General features: G+C 48.3%; 1 protein-coding gene across 1 annotated transcript in view; it reads left to right on the forward strand.

Annotated features, from left to right (window-relative positions):
- LOC106570040 (ephrin type-A receptor 7) overlaps positions 1 to 18,582 on the forward strand; it is a 170,890-nt gene that overhangs the window by 114,547 nt on the left and 37,761 nt on the right. The window contains exons 4-5 of the mRNA XM_014141966.2: positions 2,345 to 2,500; positions 8,366 to 8,695. Coding sequence (XP_013997441.1) covers positions 2,345 to 2,500; positions 8,366 to 8,695 — 486 coding nt within the window. The remainder of the gene's footprint in view (positions 1 to 2,344; positions 2,501 to 8,365; positions 8,696 to 18,582) is intronic.

Here is an 18,582-nt window from a genome sequence, read left to right on the forward strand (position 1 = left end):
ATTTATCGGATCATCAAGAACTTCAAAGAGAGCGATTCAAATGTTGTGAAGAAGGCTTCAGGGCGCCCAAGAAAGTCCAGCAAGCGCCAGGACCGTCTCCTAAGGTTGATTCAGCTGCGGGATCGGGGCACCACCAGTACTGAGCTTGCTCAGGAATGGCAGCAGGCAGGTGTGAGTGCATCTGCACGCACAGTGAGGTGAAGACCTTTGGAGGATGGCCTGGTGTCAAGAAGGGCAGCAAAGAAGCCACTTCTCTCCAGGAAAAACATCAGGGACAGACTGATATTCTGTAAAAGGTACAGGGATTGGACTGCTGAGGACTGGGGTAAAGTCATTTTCTCTGATGAATCCCCTTTCCGATTGTTTGGGGCATCCGGAAAAAAGCTTGTCCGGAGAAGACAAGGTGAGCGCTACCATCAGTCCTGTGTCATGCCAACAGTAAAGCATCCTGAGACCATTCATGTGTGGGGTTGCTTCTCAGCCAAGGGAGTGGGCTCACTCACAATTTTGCCTAAGAACACAGCCATGAATAAAGAATGGTACCAACACATCCTCCGAGAGCAACTTCTCCCAACCATCCAGGAACAGTTTGGTGACGAACAATGCCTTTTCCAGCATGATGGAGCACCTTGCCATAAGGCGAAAGTGATAACTAAGTGGCTCGGGGAACAAGACATCGATATTTTGGGTCCATGGTCAGGAAACTCCCCAGACCGTAATCCCATTGAGAACTTGTGGTCAATCCTCAAGAGGCGGGTGGACAAACAATAAACCCACAAATTCTGACAAACTGATTATGCAAGAATGGGCTGCCATCAGTCAGGATGTGGCCCAGAAGTTAATTGACAGCATGCCAGGGCGGATTGCAGAGGTCTTGAAAAAGAAGGGTCAACACTGCAAATATTGACTCTGCATCAACTTAATGTAATTGTCAATAAAAGCCTTTGACACTTATGAAATGCTTGTAATTATACTTTAGAATTCCATAGTAACACCTGACAAAAATATCTAAAGACACTGAAGCAGCAAAATTAATATTTGTGTCATTCTCAAACCTTTTGGCCACGATTGTACACTGATAAAACGGGCACCACTGCCAAAAAGAGAGCATCTGCATCCAGCCATTTCAGAAGCTAGCTTTTTCTTCACGCTCTGCAACACTGTAGCCAAAGAGTGGTTCCCTACAAAGCAAGCTGTTCTGTGTTGGTGTAATGGCCGACATTAGACAGACAATTACAAGGTTCTTACAGACACAGACACAGCCACGCCATACACACTCACTCACGCTTTCACATCAGTCTCCGTTCAGGGAGTTTGAAGGGGCTAATCAGTGTGACTTTGAGGGCGTGTGTGTGTTACACCCAAACCCACCATCTCTTCACCATTCACCCCCATCAGTATTGGTGTTACCCTCCACTCAGACACGGTAACGTCGTTGAGGCTGGGGCCGGTTGTCTTCACAGCCACGCGCATGGATTACATAATCCCAGTGCGGTAGGATAGGGAACAGCAGTGATGATGATGGTGATTGTAATGGGAAGAGAGGGCTTGCTTGAGGTTTTAATGTAGGAATGCTGTTGGGGACCCCGGTGACAGAGAGGGGAGCAGCGCTCAACTGATTTCACACACATTACCACCCGGAGCACTGGCACGGCAAGCGGAAAATGAACCCCAGTGAGAGAGAGTGGAAAAGAGAGAGAGTGTGTGTGTGTGTGTGTGTGTGTGTGTGTGTGTGTGTGTGTGTGTGTGTGTGTGTGTGTGTGTGTGTGTGTGTGTGTGTGTGTGTGTGTGTGTGTGTGTGTGTGTGTGTGCGTGCGCGCTTGTGCGACGTGTGTGTAGTCACTCTCGTTCTATCGCTCTTTTCCCTCCCTCCCTCTCTCTCTCTCTTCCTCTCTGTACCCTCAGCCCCAGAGGGAACAGAGTTGTGTAATAAGGAGTTACCAGGATGACAGAATGGGTTGCAGAAGGAGAGGACGAGGGTCAAGTAGTGAAGCAGCTCGGTGCCTGAAGAGCGATTGGACAGCATGTGTTGGTTCTGTACTGACTAGCTGGTCCAGTTCTATTGACCATATGTTAGGCTCAGAGGTCTCGACGTCATGTGTTGGTTAGACTGACTTTTCTTCTAACTCAGTCTTTCTTTCTCCCTTTCACTTTCTCTAACTCGCTCTCTCTCACTCGCTCTCGCTCTCTCTCTCTCTCATAAGGCATAATTATCTTGAATGTACTTACCCCATGTCGCTAAACCATTATCAGTATTTTACAGCAGTTTTAAAACATACACCAACTGAAATAATAATAACGTGTAATGTGTTTTTAATGCATATTTGTTTCTCTCTGTGCTCAGCGTGTCCCCCTGGCTCGTACAAGATGTCTTCCAGACAGCAGGAGTGTTTTCCGTGCCCGGCCAACAGTGTGGCGGAGGAGGAAGGCTCAGTGGTGTGTGTGTGTGAGGAGGACCACTTCAGGACCCCCCTGGACAACCCCTCGGCCCCCTGCACCCGTAAGACACACGCACCTGTCCCTAGGCAACTCCTCGGCTGATTATGTCCCTCTATCATATCGCCTCTTCTCTAGCCATATCACCCTGTCACTCCTCTTTTCAGTCTCTCCCTCTATCCACCCTTTCCCTTCAGCCCCCCCCCCCGAACCTCCTCACTTCAGTATTCCCTCTCCCTCTAACCCATCCCTCCATCCGTCAGGTAACCCAATCCCGCTGTCCTTCACCCGTCTTTATTAACCCTACCCCTCTACCGTTCCCCTATTCCCTTCATACTTCACCCATCAATCCTCTACTAAACCTGCATCTTCCCTCTTCTCCCTTCCATCTCTTTAGTAACCGCAACACCTCCATCCTTCACCCCACCACACACACCCCCCCCACCGCACTAAATGCCAAAACCTCCAACAAAGACGCACAATCAAGTCCAATTCCATACCGGGCAGCCATATTGATCGAAGAACTAAGCCTCTGTAGTGTTGATGGTTAAATACACACATGCCACCTGATTTAATCCACCTAGAATGTTCTCTATACAGTATACCAGACAATAAAACAGAGGTCAGCAAGGGACTGTATTCATTCTCGGGCACCCGGAGCAGCTCTAGCTTTTATAGCTCTGTAATTAGAGCTGTTTAATCACGATATTGATTCCCGGTGCTTTTATATCTACAAGGGGCAGCCTGTGATAACATTTTATAGCTCTGTAATTACCACATTAATTACAATATTGATTCAGTAATTGTGATCATCTCCTGATACCACCAAGCTATTGTGTGCTGGGAGGGAGGGAGGGAGACAGACAGACGGAGGGAGAGAGGGACTGAAGGAGAGACAGATGTAAGGTGAGGAGGAGTGGAGAGGGAGAGAGAGTATGGAAAATAAGGAATATACAGGCACAGCTGTGTGTACACGTATGTGCGTTCTCATACGTGCGCATGTGTGTTATTGAATAAGTGAAGGTGTGCGTGCTGATGAACACGTCACACACCACAACTGTGCCCCGCTTCTGGCCGCACGCCACTTTGACCATGTTACGTAAACCTCACCGAGAGAGAGCACGGACACATTGACGTAACACACTCATTATCAGGATGGTGCCGGAAGGAATAGTGGCCCTTTTACGGGCTTCTGACCAATTTACGGGCTTCTGACCAAAGGTGTTATTTTGTGTATTTTTGGGGGGTGCAGATTGTAACTTTTTGGGGGTACATAATGTTTCCGCCATTGTTTCCTAAGACCTAAAATAGCTTCTAGGCATCAACAGCTATAACTAACGTCGATTTGGACGAGGACTTCTACTTCAATGAGTTGGGGGTGAAAGACATATTGATTATCGCGGATCAGGCCCAAATCCCCGACACTCGAAGGAGGAGGAGACGGCGCTATAGAGGCCGGCGTGCGGGGATACCTGACGAGACTACGTTGGAGAGTGGATAAATCGCCTTTACCCTCCGTTCTGTTGGCGAACGTGCAATCACTGGAGACTAAACTGGATGAGCGCCGTTCGAGACTCCTATCAACGTGATCTGAAGAACTGTAATATCCTGTGTTTCTCCGACTCGTGGCTGAACAAGGACATGTTAAATATAAATCTAGCTTGTTTTTCTGTACAGCGGCTGGACAGAACGGCTGCATCGGGGGAAGGTTAATAACAACTGTAGCACAGCCTCTAATATTCAGAAATTCTCTAGGTTCTGCTCGCCTGAGATAGAAGTCCTTTCCTCCACACACAGAGACTCATACAAAGCTCTCCCTAGCCCTCCATTTGGCAAATCTGACCATAACGCTATGCTCTTGATTCCTGCATACAAGCAAAAAACTCAAACGGGATGTACCGGTGACGCGCTCAATACGGAAGTGGTCCGATGAAGAGGATGCTAAGCTACAGGACTGTTTTGCTAGCACAGACTGGAATATGTTCCGGGATTAATCCAATGGCATTTAGGAATTTACCACGTCAGTCACCGGCTACATTAATAAGTGCATCAACGACGTCATCCCCACAGTGACAGTACGTACATATCCCAACCAGAAGCCATGGATAACAGGCAACATCCTCACTGAGCTAAAGGCATAGCTGCCGCTTTCAAGGAGCGGGACACTAATCTGGAAGCTTATAAGAAATCCCGCTACGCCCTCCGACAAACCATCAAAAAGGCAAAGCGCCAAACAGGACCAAGATCAAACTCTACTACACCGGCTCTGACACTTGTTGAATGTGGCAGGGCTTGCAACGATCACAGATTACAAAAGGAAGCCCAGCCGTCAGCTATCCAGTGACGCAAGCCTACCAGATTAACTAAATACCTTCTATGAGCTTCGAGGCTAGCAACACTGAACTATGCATGAGAGCACCAGCTGTTCCAAACGACTTTGTGATCACGATCTCCGTAGCCGATGTGACTAAGACCTTTAAACCGGTTAACATTCACAAGGCTGCACGGTCAGACTGATTACCAGTACGTGTACTCAGAGCATGCCCTGACCAGCTGGCAAGTGTCTTCACTGACATTAACCTCTCCCTGACCCAGTCTGTAAAACCTACATATTTCAAGTAAACCACCATAGTCCCTGTGCCCAAGAACACTAAGATAACCTGTCTAAATGACTACCGCCCCGTAGCACTCACATCTGTAGCCATTAAATGCTTTGAAAGGCTGGTCATGGCTCACGTCAACACCATCCCAGACACCCCGAACCCTCTCCAATTCGCATACCGCCTCAACAGATCCACAGATGATGCAATCTATATTGCACTCCACACTGCCTTTTCCCACCTGGACAAAAGGAACACCTATGTGAGAATGCTGTTCATTGACTACAGCTCAGCGTTCAACACCATTATGCCCTCCAAGCTTATCACTAAGCTAAGGACCCTTTGGATTAAACACCTCCCTCTGCAACTGGATCCTGGACTTCCTGACAGACCGCCCCCAAGTGGTAAGGGTAGGCAACAACACAACCGCCTTGATGACCCTCAACACGGGGGCCCCAAAGGAGTTGGGTTAAATGCAGAAGACACATTTTGGTTGAATTCATTGTTGTGCAACTGACTAGGTATACCCTTTCTCTTTCCTGAGGGGTGTGTGCTTAGTCCCCTCTTGTACTCCCTGTTCACTGCGTGGCCGCGCACGACTCCAACACCATCATTAAGTTTGCAGAAAATTCATTTCTGACTGTTGTGATATGTGGTTGTCTTACCTATTTTTGTTAAATGCACTGACTGTAGGCCTAAGTCTCTCTGGATAAGAGCGTACTCTAAATGACCTAAATGTAGATGGATTAAGGCTGGAAGATGAGGCCAGAGACCCAGCAGGATGGTGCTCAGCACAGCACCAGCATAAATCTATAGCCAACAGCTGAGCACATATGAACATTTACACATTTAACATTTACAACATAAACATTAAAAAAATAGTTTTTCAAAACCTGAGCGGCGGTTCCGCATAAGTCAATCTATTTTTATTTCACTCTTCACCGTAGATGCCTCAGGTTTAATGAAATAGGCAAACAATTGGGCTTGACAGTAAAGTTCTCCGGTTGGTCGCCTATTTGATTAAACCACAGCATTTTTTACAAGCCGTGTACTCGGTTCCTTCCTTGTCAAAGACAACTACATCAAATTTAGCTAGAACATCGCTCTTTCCTTGGTTCTAATGTTTATTCTTAAGTAAACTATATTGGGCAGTTGTTGTTTTTATGAAATGCTCCACACATGACATATTTACGCCCAAAAAACTGTTTATAACTATTCCTGTACTGCCCGCTCCTGTAGACTGTTGATTCTTTCCCGAACTTGACTCTAGAACTTCACTCCCATTCCTGTCAGAATCCCGCGGGTCTTGCGGGATTCGTCCTGTTCCCGTGTCTATTGTTCCGGTGTCAACCTCTAGTCCACACACATCAACACAGTCGTGAAGAGGGGCTCAACAACATCTCTTCCCCCTCAGGAGACTGAAATGATTTGGTATGGGCCCTCAGATCCTCAAAAAGTTCTACAGCTGCACCACTGAGAGCATCTTGACTGGCTGCATCACCGCTTGGTATGGCAACTGCTTGGCATCCGACCCAAGTCATAAACTGTTCTCTTTGCTACCGCACAGCAAGTCTGGAACCAACAGGTCCCTGAACAGCTTCTACCCCCAAGCTATAAGACTACTAAATAGTTAGTTAACCAATAGCTACCCGGAATATCTGCATTGACCCACCCTTTGTTCACTAACTCTTTTGGCCCATCGCATGTTACAGTTTATTATCTATCCATTGCCTAGACACTTTATCCATACCTGTAGTACATATCTACCTCAATTACCCCAGCATGTCGACTCGGTACCCCGTGTATAAAGCCAAGGTATCATCACTCATTGTGTATTTATTACTTGTTATTATTTATCTACTATTCATATTTTTCTCTGCGTTGTTGGGAAGGGCGCTTAAGTAAGCATTTCACTGTTAGTCGACACCGGTTGTTTACGAACCGTTTGATTTGACACACACCGACACACACACACTGCCCCTCCCTGTCACCCCCCGCACGTTAATCACCCCTCTCTACACATACACATTCATTATTACCACCCCCGCCCCCCCCCCACACACACACACACACACACACACACACACACACCACCACTACATTATTGATGTCATTTAATGGACCAATACCTTCATGTTTCGTCCATCTGTTTAAACATGCACAGTTACGGCACTGCGTCATATAAATGATTTTAGTTGTGTAGTGCTAGGCCTTAGAAGTGAACATTCTGTGTTCATGTGTGCATGACTGTCTGCGTGACTGGTTGACCATTGTCAAAATGTAGTGAGGAGGCAAAGAGAGGAAACCACGCAGGATGCACCCGTCGTGTTTCACATTTGGTAAGAGAGGGTTCTCGTTCCGCGAGCACTAACCACCTTTTTCTCTGGTGACTCTTATTTGCCGTTTGTAAGCAGGGCATGTGTTCCAGCCAAGACTGTTGACACAAGGAATAGACAGTCCCTTCTCTCTGCACTCTCACACACCGCACACACGACCGCATACAAGTGAACACACACGGCTTTACACGTCACCATCACTGATCGAAAAGGCCTCTCGTGTTTTCGTTTTGGGTTTTACTTCTCAATCCACCGTAAGATGAGGTGGTTAGTAGTTCAGGGACTGTCTCTAGAAATCCCGAGTGAAGAAAGGTAGTCTGCCGAGCAGCTCCTTTGTTCTGTCACCATAAACACACTCATATTTCATCTAGACCAGGCAAGCTGTTTTCTTTGCTTTGGTTAAAGTCTTATTTTCTCTCTGGTTTTCCCCACTGCTCCGTGCGCCATCCCTAATCCCTTCCTCATCTCAATCCTATCAGAGTATTATACATGAATCGTATCTAGATGTGCGCTAGCACAATCACACCATGTAACTAGCATAGTGTGGTGGACCACACTTTGAGAATGGACTACAGGGTGAAGTGTCCTATGGTAATTGGTTGGCACTGGGTTTTAATGGTGAACGTGCTGAATTTAATTTACTGAGCAATATGGGTCTAAATCGGTGCAGTGGAAGGCAACACCCGTCCGTAGTCATTCATTCATGCAGCTGTCTAATGTACCGTATCGTACCCAGTCTGCTTTTGACTGTTACGTTGTTGCTTTGCTGCACGGTATACCGCTGTTATCTTGGTCAGGTCGTTATTGTAAAAGAGAACGTGTTCTCAATGACTATTCTGGTTAAATAAAGGCGAAATAAAATAATTAACACCTACTATAGCACTGTAGGTAGTATGTCAAACACTTTCATACATCATACAGAGGCACTAAACATGAATCATGTATATTTAACTACGAATTGCATTTATATATCTATTTATTACTCCCTCCCAGGCCCCCCCTCTCCTCCCAAAGACTTGGTCTACACCCTCAAGCAGTCCACCCTGATCCTGGAGTGGGGCGCGCCAACGGACACGGGCGGCAGGGGGGACCTGACCTACAGCGTGGGCTGCCGCCGGTGCGTGGGGCTGCAGTGTGAGCCGTGCGGGGCCAGCGTGGGCTTCATGCCCCAGCAGAGCGGGGTGACCGAGCGCACGGTCACTGTGGTCAACCTCATGGCCAACTCCAACTACACGTTTACGGTCGAGGCCCTCAACGGCGTGTCAGAGCTCCTGCCCAACAAGAGGTTCTACACACAGGTCAACGTGTCAACTAGCGTGCCAGGTCAGTGGAAGCTGTGTTCACACACACAAACACATCATCACACGGATTCTCCTACTTTACCCTCAAATCAGTAACACACCAACGTATGAGAACAAAGGAGTGCCCAAAAGCACACTATACACAAACTCTGAACTGATTACACGCTCACGCCATCGGGCTCAGCGCCCCTCTCCTCTCGACGCGAGGTAAAAGACTCCCATCATCACGGTGGAGCCATCTCATTTTCATCAGCACCCTTCACAAAGCCATTAGCCAGAGGCTTTAGAAAAAGCACTCAGCAAAGTGATCCTGTCAACTGAGACACACACAACCCCCCCAGCAACCCCCCCCATGATATGGAGTTAGCTCGACTGTGGAAAGACCCCCAGCCCCATCATCGACCCAGACTCCATACATTCTCTCCTACTTCTTTCTCTAGCTACACATTTTATGACTTGTTTGTTCAACTTGTCTGAGTTCGCCGGCTGATATTTCCCAAACATCGACCTGCTGTGGGGGAAGCAACAACAAAAAAATAGACAAATGTAATGTTCATTTGCATATGCAGAGAAGAGAGGTAATGGAAGCCCTCGAAGTGAGAGCGCGTGTTGTACTCTAATTGTTAATTAGTGGAAGCAAATGCAATGCATTATGAATGGAGTTTGTATTAATGCACATTTGGAAATGGAATGCCAGCACTTTGGAGGATCCACGGTTGGGGTAAAGTGACGTCAGACAGTCAGACAGACAGAAAGAAAGACAGACAGACAGACAGACAGACAGACAGACAGACAGACAGACACGAGTTATCACGATGGCTTTATCAAACCAAAGGTTTTACTCCAATAGAGTCATGATTTGGTAAAGGAGGAGGTACGTTTTGGTGGGGTGTGTGCCTCTGAGCGTAAGCTTGTGTGTGTGTGTGTGTGTGTGTGTGTGTGTGTGTGTGTGTGTGTGTGTGTGTGTGTGTGTGTGTGTGTGTGTGTGTGTGTGTGTGTGTGTGTGTGTGTGTGTGTGTGTGTGTGTGTGTGCAAGAGTGTGCAAGAGTGTGGCTGAGGCTTAATCCAAGGGTTACAAAATGGCCTATACCTGCAGTCTTATGAACATTCACTCAGTCACCCTCATAACTCTACATACAATCAGAGAGGTAGACATGAGCACAAAGGAACCGGTTGGCAAGTGCACACACAAACACTTAACACACACATGAAGGGTTAAGCATGCGCTCGTAATGTCGCACGGAGAGGGATACACACTGACAAGTGCACAAATGCTGAGCGAATGGAGGCCTGAAGGTCTCAGGGCCACCTTTCGCATTCTTAGATCTGAGTTTTGAGCTAAAGGCCGAGTCGTCAATTCCAGGCAGTGTTCAGGAGGAGCACCTGAACACCTTAACCTCTCACCTAACGTGAGAACTGAAGACTTAGGTGCCAGACACCTCCAACTACAGCAAGTCTTTTTCCTCTGTCTCTTCCTGTTTTCTACCTCCTTATCGCTTAACTTCCTTCACTCCCATTATCTGTGCTGTTTTATTTATTTATTTTTTCCCCCTCTCTCCGTCGCGTTCCCTCTTCGTTCTTTTTCCCGTGTCATATACCCCCCCCCCTCCCTCTCTAACCAGCCCTACTAATTTAGACATAAATCTCCGTGGTCCAGAGAGTGGAACGGGGGCCTTTCTCATTGTGTGCTTCTCTGAGTGCTGCCTGCCCGGGGCCTTTATACATTAAGAAGGAGAGACTGCCAGTTTATGCCCTGTGCATATTTTAGGCTAATCCACTCTGTATAAAGCTGCTTCCACTAGTCCCCACCCAGCCAATGAACTATAAATCCTTCGCCTGCACACTGCTGCACTCCCTTCAAGGTCAGAGACGAACATTATCGGCAAGCCATGTGTAGACTGTGGCGTTTCCTCTCTGTCTCTCTCTCTCCCTCTCTCTCTCAATGGCTGTCACGACTTAGTTGATGCATGGCTGTTATGGGCTGTTAGAAGCCATGTCCTTCTGTTTGTTGTCGCGGGGATTGAATGGGTTGGAGAGTGGCATATTCTCGAGACTGAGACAGAGAGACGAGGCTTAACAAATTGGAGAGATTTTCTATTGACGTGACTGTGTGTGTGTGTGGGCCATTTTTGAGAGAGGCGTGTTGTTTATATGATCAAGCATCCTGTAAATGTGTGCGTGTGGCTACTAAGGATGTTACGAGCAGGTAGCGCGATGATATTACTGTTTACGCACGTGTACGGTGTCTACTTGCGTGAGTGAATATGTGAATATTTGCAAAATGGCGGCCGGGTTCTGTTTGGCACGTGCATTATACACACACCGTTGGCACACCTAGCCTCAGATCCCCAACAAAGCATGACCAAACCCCCGGTACACTCCGCTCCCCTGGAAGGTTAAGCGGTGCGAACGCCCTTGGTGCATCCTGAAACAATACCCCATAAAAAGCCCACTGACCTTTATGAATACTGCATTAGTGACTTTGAGCACAGGCCTCTACTTGTTTTTTCACTCGCTGTCTTTCTCTCTGTCTCTCTCTCTCTTTCTCTCTCTTTCTCTGTCTCTGTCTCGCTCTCTCTCCTCTCTGTCTCTGTCTCTGTCTTCTCTCTCTCTCTGTCTCTGTCTCTGTCTCTGTCTCGCTCTCTCACATGCAACTGTAGCATATTGGGGCTGCTTGTTCTGGCTAAGCCTGTTAGCTGGAGGTGGGGGCGCCACGTTTTGGCCTCCGCCGCTCCTCTAATCTAAAAGAGGGGTTATTTAGCCTGCAGGCTACAACTCCTAGTGAGACTGTGTGTGTCAGTGAAAGTAGAGTCTATGGACTAGCTAAGAACTGGGGATAGGTGGAAGGTGGTCTGTCCCCTGAAAAGCCCCAAAGGAAGGCACCCTGACCGAAAAGATTTCCCCTGAATGGAGAGAGTGAGGGGAGGTTATCGATAATCAACAGACCCTCAAGGGGGGTTGGGGTGGAGGGTTGGGGGCATAGAGGGATGGATGGATGGATGGATGGATGGATGGATGGATGGATGGATGGATGGATGGATGGATGGATGGATGGATGGATGGATGGATGGATGGGAGGGAGGGAGGAGGGAGGGGTTGGGGTGGAGGGTTGGGTTGGGGCCATATTGGATGGATGGATGGATGGATGGATGGGAGGGAGGGAGGGAGAGGGGTTGGGGTGGAGGGTTGGGGGCATAGAGGGATGGATGGATGGATGGATGGATGGATGGATGATGGATGGATGGATGGATGGATGGATGGATGGATGGATGGATGGATGGATGGATGGATGGATGGATGGATGGATGGGAGGGAGGGAGGGAGGAAGGAGAGGGGTTGGGGTGGAGGGTTGGGGCCATATTGGATGGATGGATGGATGGATGGATGGATGGATGGATGGATGGATGGATGGATGGATGGATGGATGGATGGATGGATGGGAGGGAGGAAGGAGAGGGGTTGGGGTGGAGGGTTGGGGCCATATTGGATGGATGGATGGATGGATGGATGGATGGATGGATGGATGGGAGGGAGGGAGGAGAGGGGTTGGGGTGGAGGGTTGGGGGCATAGAGGGGATGGATGGATGGATGGATGGATGGATGGATGGATGGATGGATGGATGGATGGATGGATGGATGGATGGATGGGAGGGAGGGAGGAGAGGGGTTGGGGTGGAGGGTTGGGGGCATAGAGGAGGATGGATGGATGGATGGATGGATGGATGGATGGATGGATGGATGGATGGGAGGGAGGGAGGAGAGGGGTTGGGGTGGAGGGTTGGGGCCATATATTGGATGGATGGATGGGTGGATTGATGGATGGATGGATGGGAGGGAGGAGAGGGGTTGGGGTGGAGGGTTGGGTTGGGGCCATAGAGGATGGATGGATGGATGGATGGATGGGAGGGAGGAGAGGGGTTGGGGTGGAGGGTTGGGGGCATAGAGGGATGGATGGATGGATGTGATGATGGATGGATGGATGGATGGATGGATGGATGGATGGATGGATGGGAGGGAGGAAGGAGAGGGGTTGGGGTGGAGGGTTGGGGCCATATTGGATGGATGGATGGATGGATGGATGGATGGATGGATGGATGGATGGGAGGAAGGAGAGGGGTTGGGGTGGAGGGTTGGGGGCATATGAGGGATGGATGGATGGATGGATGGATGGATGGATGGATGGATGGATGGATGGATGGATGGATGGATGGATGGGAGGGAGGGAGGAGAGGGGTTGGGGTGGAGGGTTGGGGGCATAGAGGGATGGATGGATGGATGGATGGATGGATGGATGGATGGATGGATGGATGGGAGGGAGGGAGGAGAGGGGTTGGGGTGGAGGGTTGGGGCCATATTGGATGGATGGATGGATGGATGGGTGGATGGATGGATGGATGGATGGGAGGGAGGAGAGGGGTTGGGGTGGAGGGTTGGGTTGGGGCCATAGAGGATTGGATGGATGGATGGATGGGAGGGAGGAGAGGGGTTGGGGTGGAGGGTTGGGGGCATAGAGGGATGGATGGATGGATGGATGGATGGATGGATGGATGGATGGATGGATGGATGGATGGATGGATTGATGGATGGATCGGAGGGAGGAGAGGGGTTGGGGTGGAGGGTTGGGGCCATAGAGGATGGATGGATGGATAGATGGATGGGAGGGAGGAGAGGGGTTGGGGCCATGGATGGATGGATGGATGGGAGGGAGGAGAGGGGTTGGGGTAGAGGGTTGGGGTAGAGGGTTGGGGCCATAGAGGATTGGATGGATGGATGGATGGATGAATGGATGGTTGGAAGGGAGGAGAGGGGTTGGGGTGGAGGGTTGGGGCCATAGAGGATTGGATGGATGGATGAATGGATGGAAGGGAGGAGAGGGGTTGGGGTGGAGGGTTGGGGCCATAGAGGATGATGGATGGATGGATGGATGGATGGATGGATGGATGGATGGATGGATGGATGGATGGATGGAAGGGAGGGAGGGAGGGAGGAGAGGGGTTGGGGTGGAGGGTTGGGGCCATAGAGGATTGGATGGATGGATGGATGGGATGGAGGAGAGGGGTTGGGGTGGAGGGTTGGGGGCATATCGAGGATTGGATGGATGATGGAAGGGAGGAGAGGGGTTGGGGTGGAGGGTTGGGGCCATGGATGGATGGATGGATGGATGGATAGAAGGGAGGAGAGGGGTTGGGTAAATGGGGATCAATCCTGCCCAAAGGGGCTCATGGGACCCATCATCCAGCTGTGGATTAGATACGTGTGAACTAGACTTACTGTATATGTGATGTGTCTTTGTCAGAGTGTGTGTGTGTGTGTCTTGCTTTAATTGTGCATGTGTTGTTTCTGTATGAGAGCGAGAGAATATTGTGTGTGTGTGTGTGGGGGGGGGGGGGGTCTGGTCTGTATCATGTCCATTGGAATTGTGCTTGTAGATTGTGTGTGAGATTGTGTGTGTTGTGTAGGATAAGCTGTTGCGCAACACCCAACGGTATTTTCATGACTATTATTCAGATTAACAAGATCTGGTGATCCGGTTATGAAATGTCTTGACTAGAAGTCCATATCCCTATTTGGACAGGATTAGAAAGGGTTATTAGAGACGATGGTTATGTACAGTGCATTTCAAAAGAATTCAGACCCTTTGATTTCTTCCACGTTTTGTTATGTTACAGCCTTATTCTAAAATTAATGAGAAAAATAACTATTTTATCCATCTATGCACAATACCCCATAATGACAAAGCAAAAACAAGTTTTTATTTTAAAAATACCCAGAAATATCACATTTACATAAGTATTCAGACCCTTTACTCAGTACTTTGTTGAAGCACCTTTGGCAGCGATTACAGCCTCGAGTCTTCTTGGGTGTAACGCTACAAGCTTGGCACACTTGTATTTGGGAGTTTCTCCCATTCTTCTCTGCAGATCCTCTGAAGCTCTGTCAGGTTGGATAGGGAGCGTTGCTACACCTATTTTCAGGTCTCTCCGGAGATGTTAGATCAGGTTCAAGTCTGGTCTCTGGCTGAGCCACTCAAGGACATTCAGAGACTTCTCCCAAAGCCACTCCAGGGTTGTCTTGGCTGTGTGCTTAGGGTCGTTGGCCTGTTGGAAGGTGAACCTTCGCCCCAGTCTGAGGTCCTGAATGCTCTGGAGCAGGTTTTCATCAAGGATCTCTCTGTCCTTTGCTCCGTTCATCTTTTCCTCGATTCTGACTAGTTTCCCACTCCCTGCCGCTGAAAAACATCCCCCACAGCATGATGCTGCCACCACCATGCTTCACCGTAGGGATGGTGCCAGGTTTCCACCAGATGTGATGCTTGGCATTCAGGCCAAAGAGTTGAATCTTGGTTTCATCAGACCAGAGAATCTTGTTTCTCACGGTCAGAGTCCTTTAGGTGCCTTTTGGCAAACTCCAAGCGGGCTGTCATGTGCCTTTTACTGAGGAGTGGCTTCCGTCTGGCCACTCTACCAAAAACCCCTGATTGGTGGAGTGCTGCAGAGATGGTTATCCTTCTGGAAGTTTCTCTCATTGCCACAGAGAAACTCTGGAGCTCTGTCAGTGACCATCGGGTTCCTGGTCACCTCCCTGACCAAGGCCCTTCTCCCCCGATTGCTCAGTTTGGCTGGGCGGCCAGCTCTAGGATGAGTGTTGGTGGTTCAAAACTTCTTCTATTTAAGAATGGAGGCCACTGTGGTCTTGGGGACCTTCAATGCTGCAGACGTTTTTTGGTACCCTTCCCCAGATCTGTGCCTCGACACAATCCTGTCTCGGAGCTCTACGGACAATTCCTTCAACCTCACGGCTTGGTTTTTGCTCTGACATGCACTGTCAACTGTGGGACCTTATATAGACAGGTGTGTGCCTTTCCACATCATGTCAAATCAATATAATTTACCACAGGTGGACTCCGATAAAATTGTAGAAACTTCTCAAGGATGATCAATGGAAACTGGGTGCACCAGAGCTCAATTTTGAATCTCTTAGCAAAGGGTCTGAATACTTATGAAAATAAGGTATTTCTGTTATTGTTTGTTTTTTTTGGCAAACATTTCTAAAAACCTGTTTTCGCTGTGTCATTATGGGGTATTGTGTGTAGATTGATGAGGAGAAACAATCATTCTATCATTTTTAGAATAAGGCTGTAACGTAACAAAATGTGGAAAAGGTCAATGGGTCGGAATACTTTCGGAATGCACTGTAATTATTATCCCAGCATGTGCCTTATTTCAGATGACTATTTGAGCGGTATTCGTTTTTTCAAACTGCCCCCTGTAATTCTTAATTTTTTTTCATTTAATTGAGTTTTATGAAGGAAGCCTGGAAGTTTTTATTTCAGGCGTGAAGATATTTCTTGGCTGTCAAACATTTCGGTGTCTCCATAATATTTACATTTAGGAAATGTGATCACGGTAGATGTCTTGCACTTGAGATGCAGTTATGGATGAGAAAGTGAACTTGCCATTTCCGAAAAGTTTTAAATGTAGGCCATTCGTATGAAATATGTGTGCAGAACTTTGTTTTATTAAGCATCCATTGATCAAATCGGTTCGTTTTCTTGCTCAAACTGCGAGCAGTGCCTGTAAAACTCTGTAACGTCTCGGGGGAAAACACGGGGATGTCGTTACGCACGGGATGAGTCGGCGATTATCGGAGGATCTTGGAATTTGCCAAAAAACAATAGGTTATTCTGGCTGGGATTGTTCATCTAACGCCATGTAAAAATGACTGACGTGGCAGATTTGTACCAGACTAAAATACAGATGTTTTGTGTTCGTGCACACAATTACATCACCTGACTTCCCCAGTAAAACGGATCCCGTCCGACTAGGGCTTATGTTTCACCTGGAAATAAACTGTCCAATCATAAAACCTATGTTGATGTTGGACCTTAATGTGTCTGTCGTCGGTGACGTCAGTGAATAAATGGGCGATGGAAACTCCTACGAAAGCTGATCATTATTCATGTGACTCGGTGAGGGCCCAGTAATAGATTGACTGCAGTCCCTTTTAATGATAGGCTATTGTTACTCTGTGTATCTAGTCCTGTTACAAAGAGTATTTTCATTGAAACGACCAATTTGTCGGCCTTTAACCAGATCCGAATATATCCGCATGAACTCTGACTGATCACATTTTCCGTAGGCTATGTATACAATATTCTGCCCATTTCAAAGAATGTATTTTAGCCCGTTAGTCTGGAAAAAACTGCCATACGCAGCATTTTGTTCACTCTAATAAGACTCATAAACACAAACACGTCAAATCCGTCGTTTCCCTCCCGAATACGAGGTATTGTAGCCTACAGTGCGCGGAGGGCTCTGTATGCAGCGCTGTACACTCGCAGACTCGTTTTGCTGGAACCTGAAAAGCCACATAAGCCCCAATCCCCCCCCCCCCCCCCCCCGCCCCAGAGCGGTGGCCTCTCCAGTTGTTGAGCCCCCCAGTGGCATGTTTAAAGCCCTTTAGATGAGGGGGAGAGGAAGAGGAGGGTGGGGGTCAGGGGGGGGAGGGGATTTGACATTTTCAATATCTTCAGAGGATTTATTTGGACTGCTTTAGATGCCCTGGTCCCTGTGGAGAGGCATGGGCGCTCAGTGCAGCTCTCTGGGCATCCTACTGAGGCAGGGAGGGAGGGGATGGAAAGGGGGGGGGCTAGATCACAGGAGGGGAGCGGGGGACAGGAAGTTATGCAGGAGGTGGAAAGGAGATGGGGAGAACAGGGGGTTTTCTTGAGTTTATTAGGATCCCCATTAGCTACTGCATATGCAGCAGCTACTCTTCCCGGAGTCCACACAAAACGTACAAATACATGATAAAGTGCAGAACGGGGAACAGTTGAATGGCAACAGGGGAGGAAAGGAGAGAAAATAATATGGTGTAAGACAGGGTGCGAAGGACAGGCGGGATATCAGAGGGAAGGAGAGGAGGCAGGAGAGGTAGCATGTGGAAGCGTAATCGCATTTACATTTAAGTTTGGGCTGCGGTTGTGTTCTAGTGTGATGTGTTAATTAATTTTGGAGTGTGTGTGGGCACAGCGCATTTGCACCTCTTCATGTGGGAGAAAGACAGAGGTTTTGTGTTACTTTCTCGTGAATGACTTCACCTCCTCACCCTTACTCATTTCTTGGTCACAGAATTTCAAAAATAAATTGCAATTTCTTTGTAACTCCTCTCTCTCTCCCTTTGATAAGTGTCTGTCTGCCTGTCTATGTGTGCCAGCCAAGTCTTTTGGATCCCCTAATGAGAAGTTATGGGCTAGGTGAGGCTTCAGCGACCGCCAAATGAATTGAGTCATCAAGTGGCTTTTCATGGCTGATGCCCTGCCACATAAGACGCTTTGTCAGTCAGTGATGAGAATTTTAATTGGTTAGCCTGGCTGGCTTATCATTGGGCTCTATGGCCACTTATTTTACTATTCTCCGGTATGGTACTTTGAATAGATGTTTTGGCAAAACCAACACACACACACAGAAGACAAACGCACACACAGTCAGACTGTGACAAGCACGCGAAGACACAGACACCCTTGGTTAATCAGGGGGCTCATTTTGAACAGAGGTCTCCACAGAAACGTGTCTCTGAGCGAGAGAGGTGAAAACGTGGCTTTCATCTGCATAAAAGGAGAGGAAATGTGAAGAGCTGTTCCTCTCAATCCCTCCTCCTCTCTCCTCTCTTTCGTTTTCTCCTCCTCACAACTGTTGAGATCTTCATTGTGCAGCTAGCTGTCAAGTGTGTGTGTGTGTGTGTGTGTGTGTGTGTGTGTGTGTGTGTGTGTGTGTGTGTGTGTGTGTGTGTGTGTGTGTGTCTCCGGTGGTTTGTTGATGAGCTCAACCTGTCTGTGTCACCCTCCTGCTGGTCTGTCAGACACAACAGTGACAGGCCTAACAGACAGCTGCCTCTCATCACTTAGCT

Source organism: Salmo salar, chromosome ssa14 (genome assembly GCF_905237065.1).
Source record: "Salmo salar chromosome ssa14, Ssal_v3.1, whole genome shotgun sequence".
Taxonomy (NCBI): Eukaryota; Metazoa; Chordata; class Actinopteri; order Salmoniformes; family Salmonidae; genus Salmo; species Salmo salar.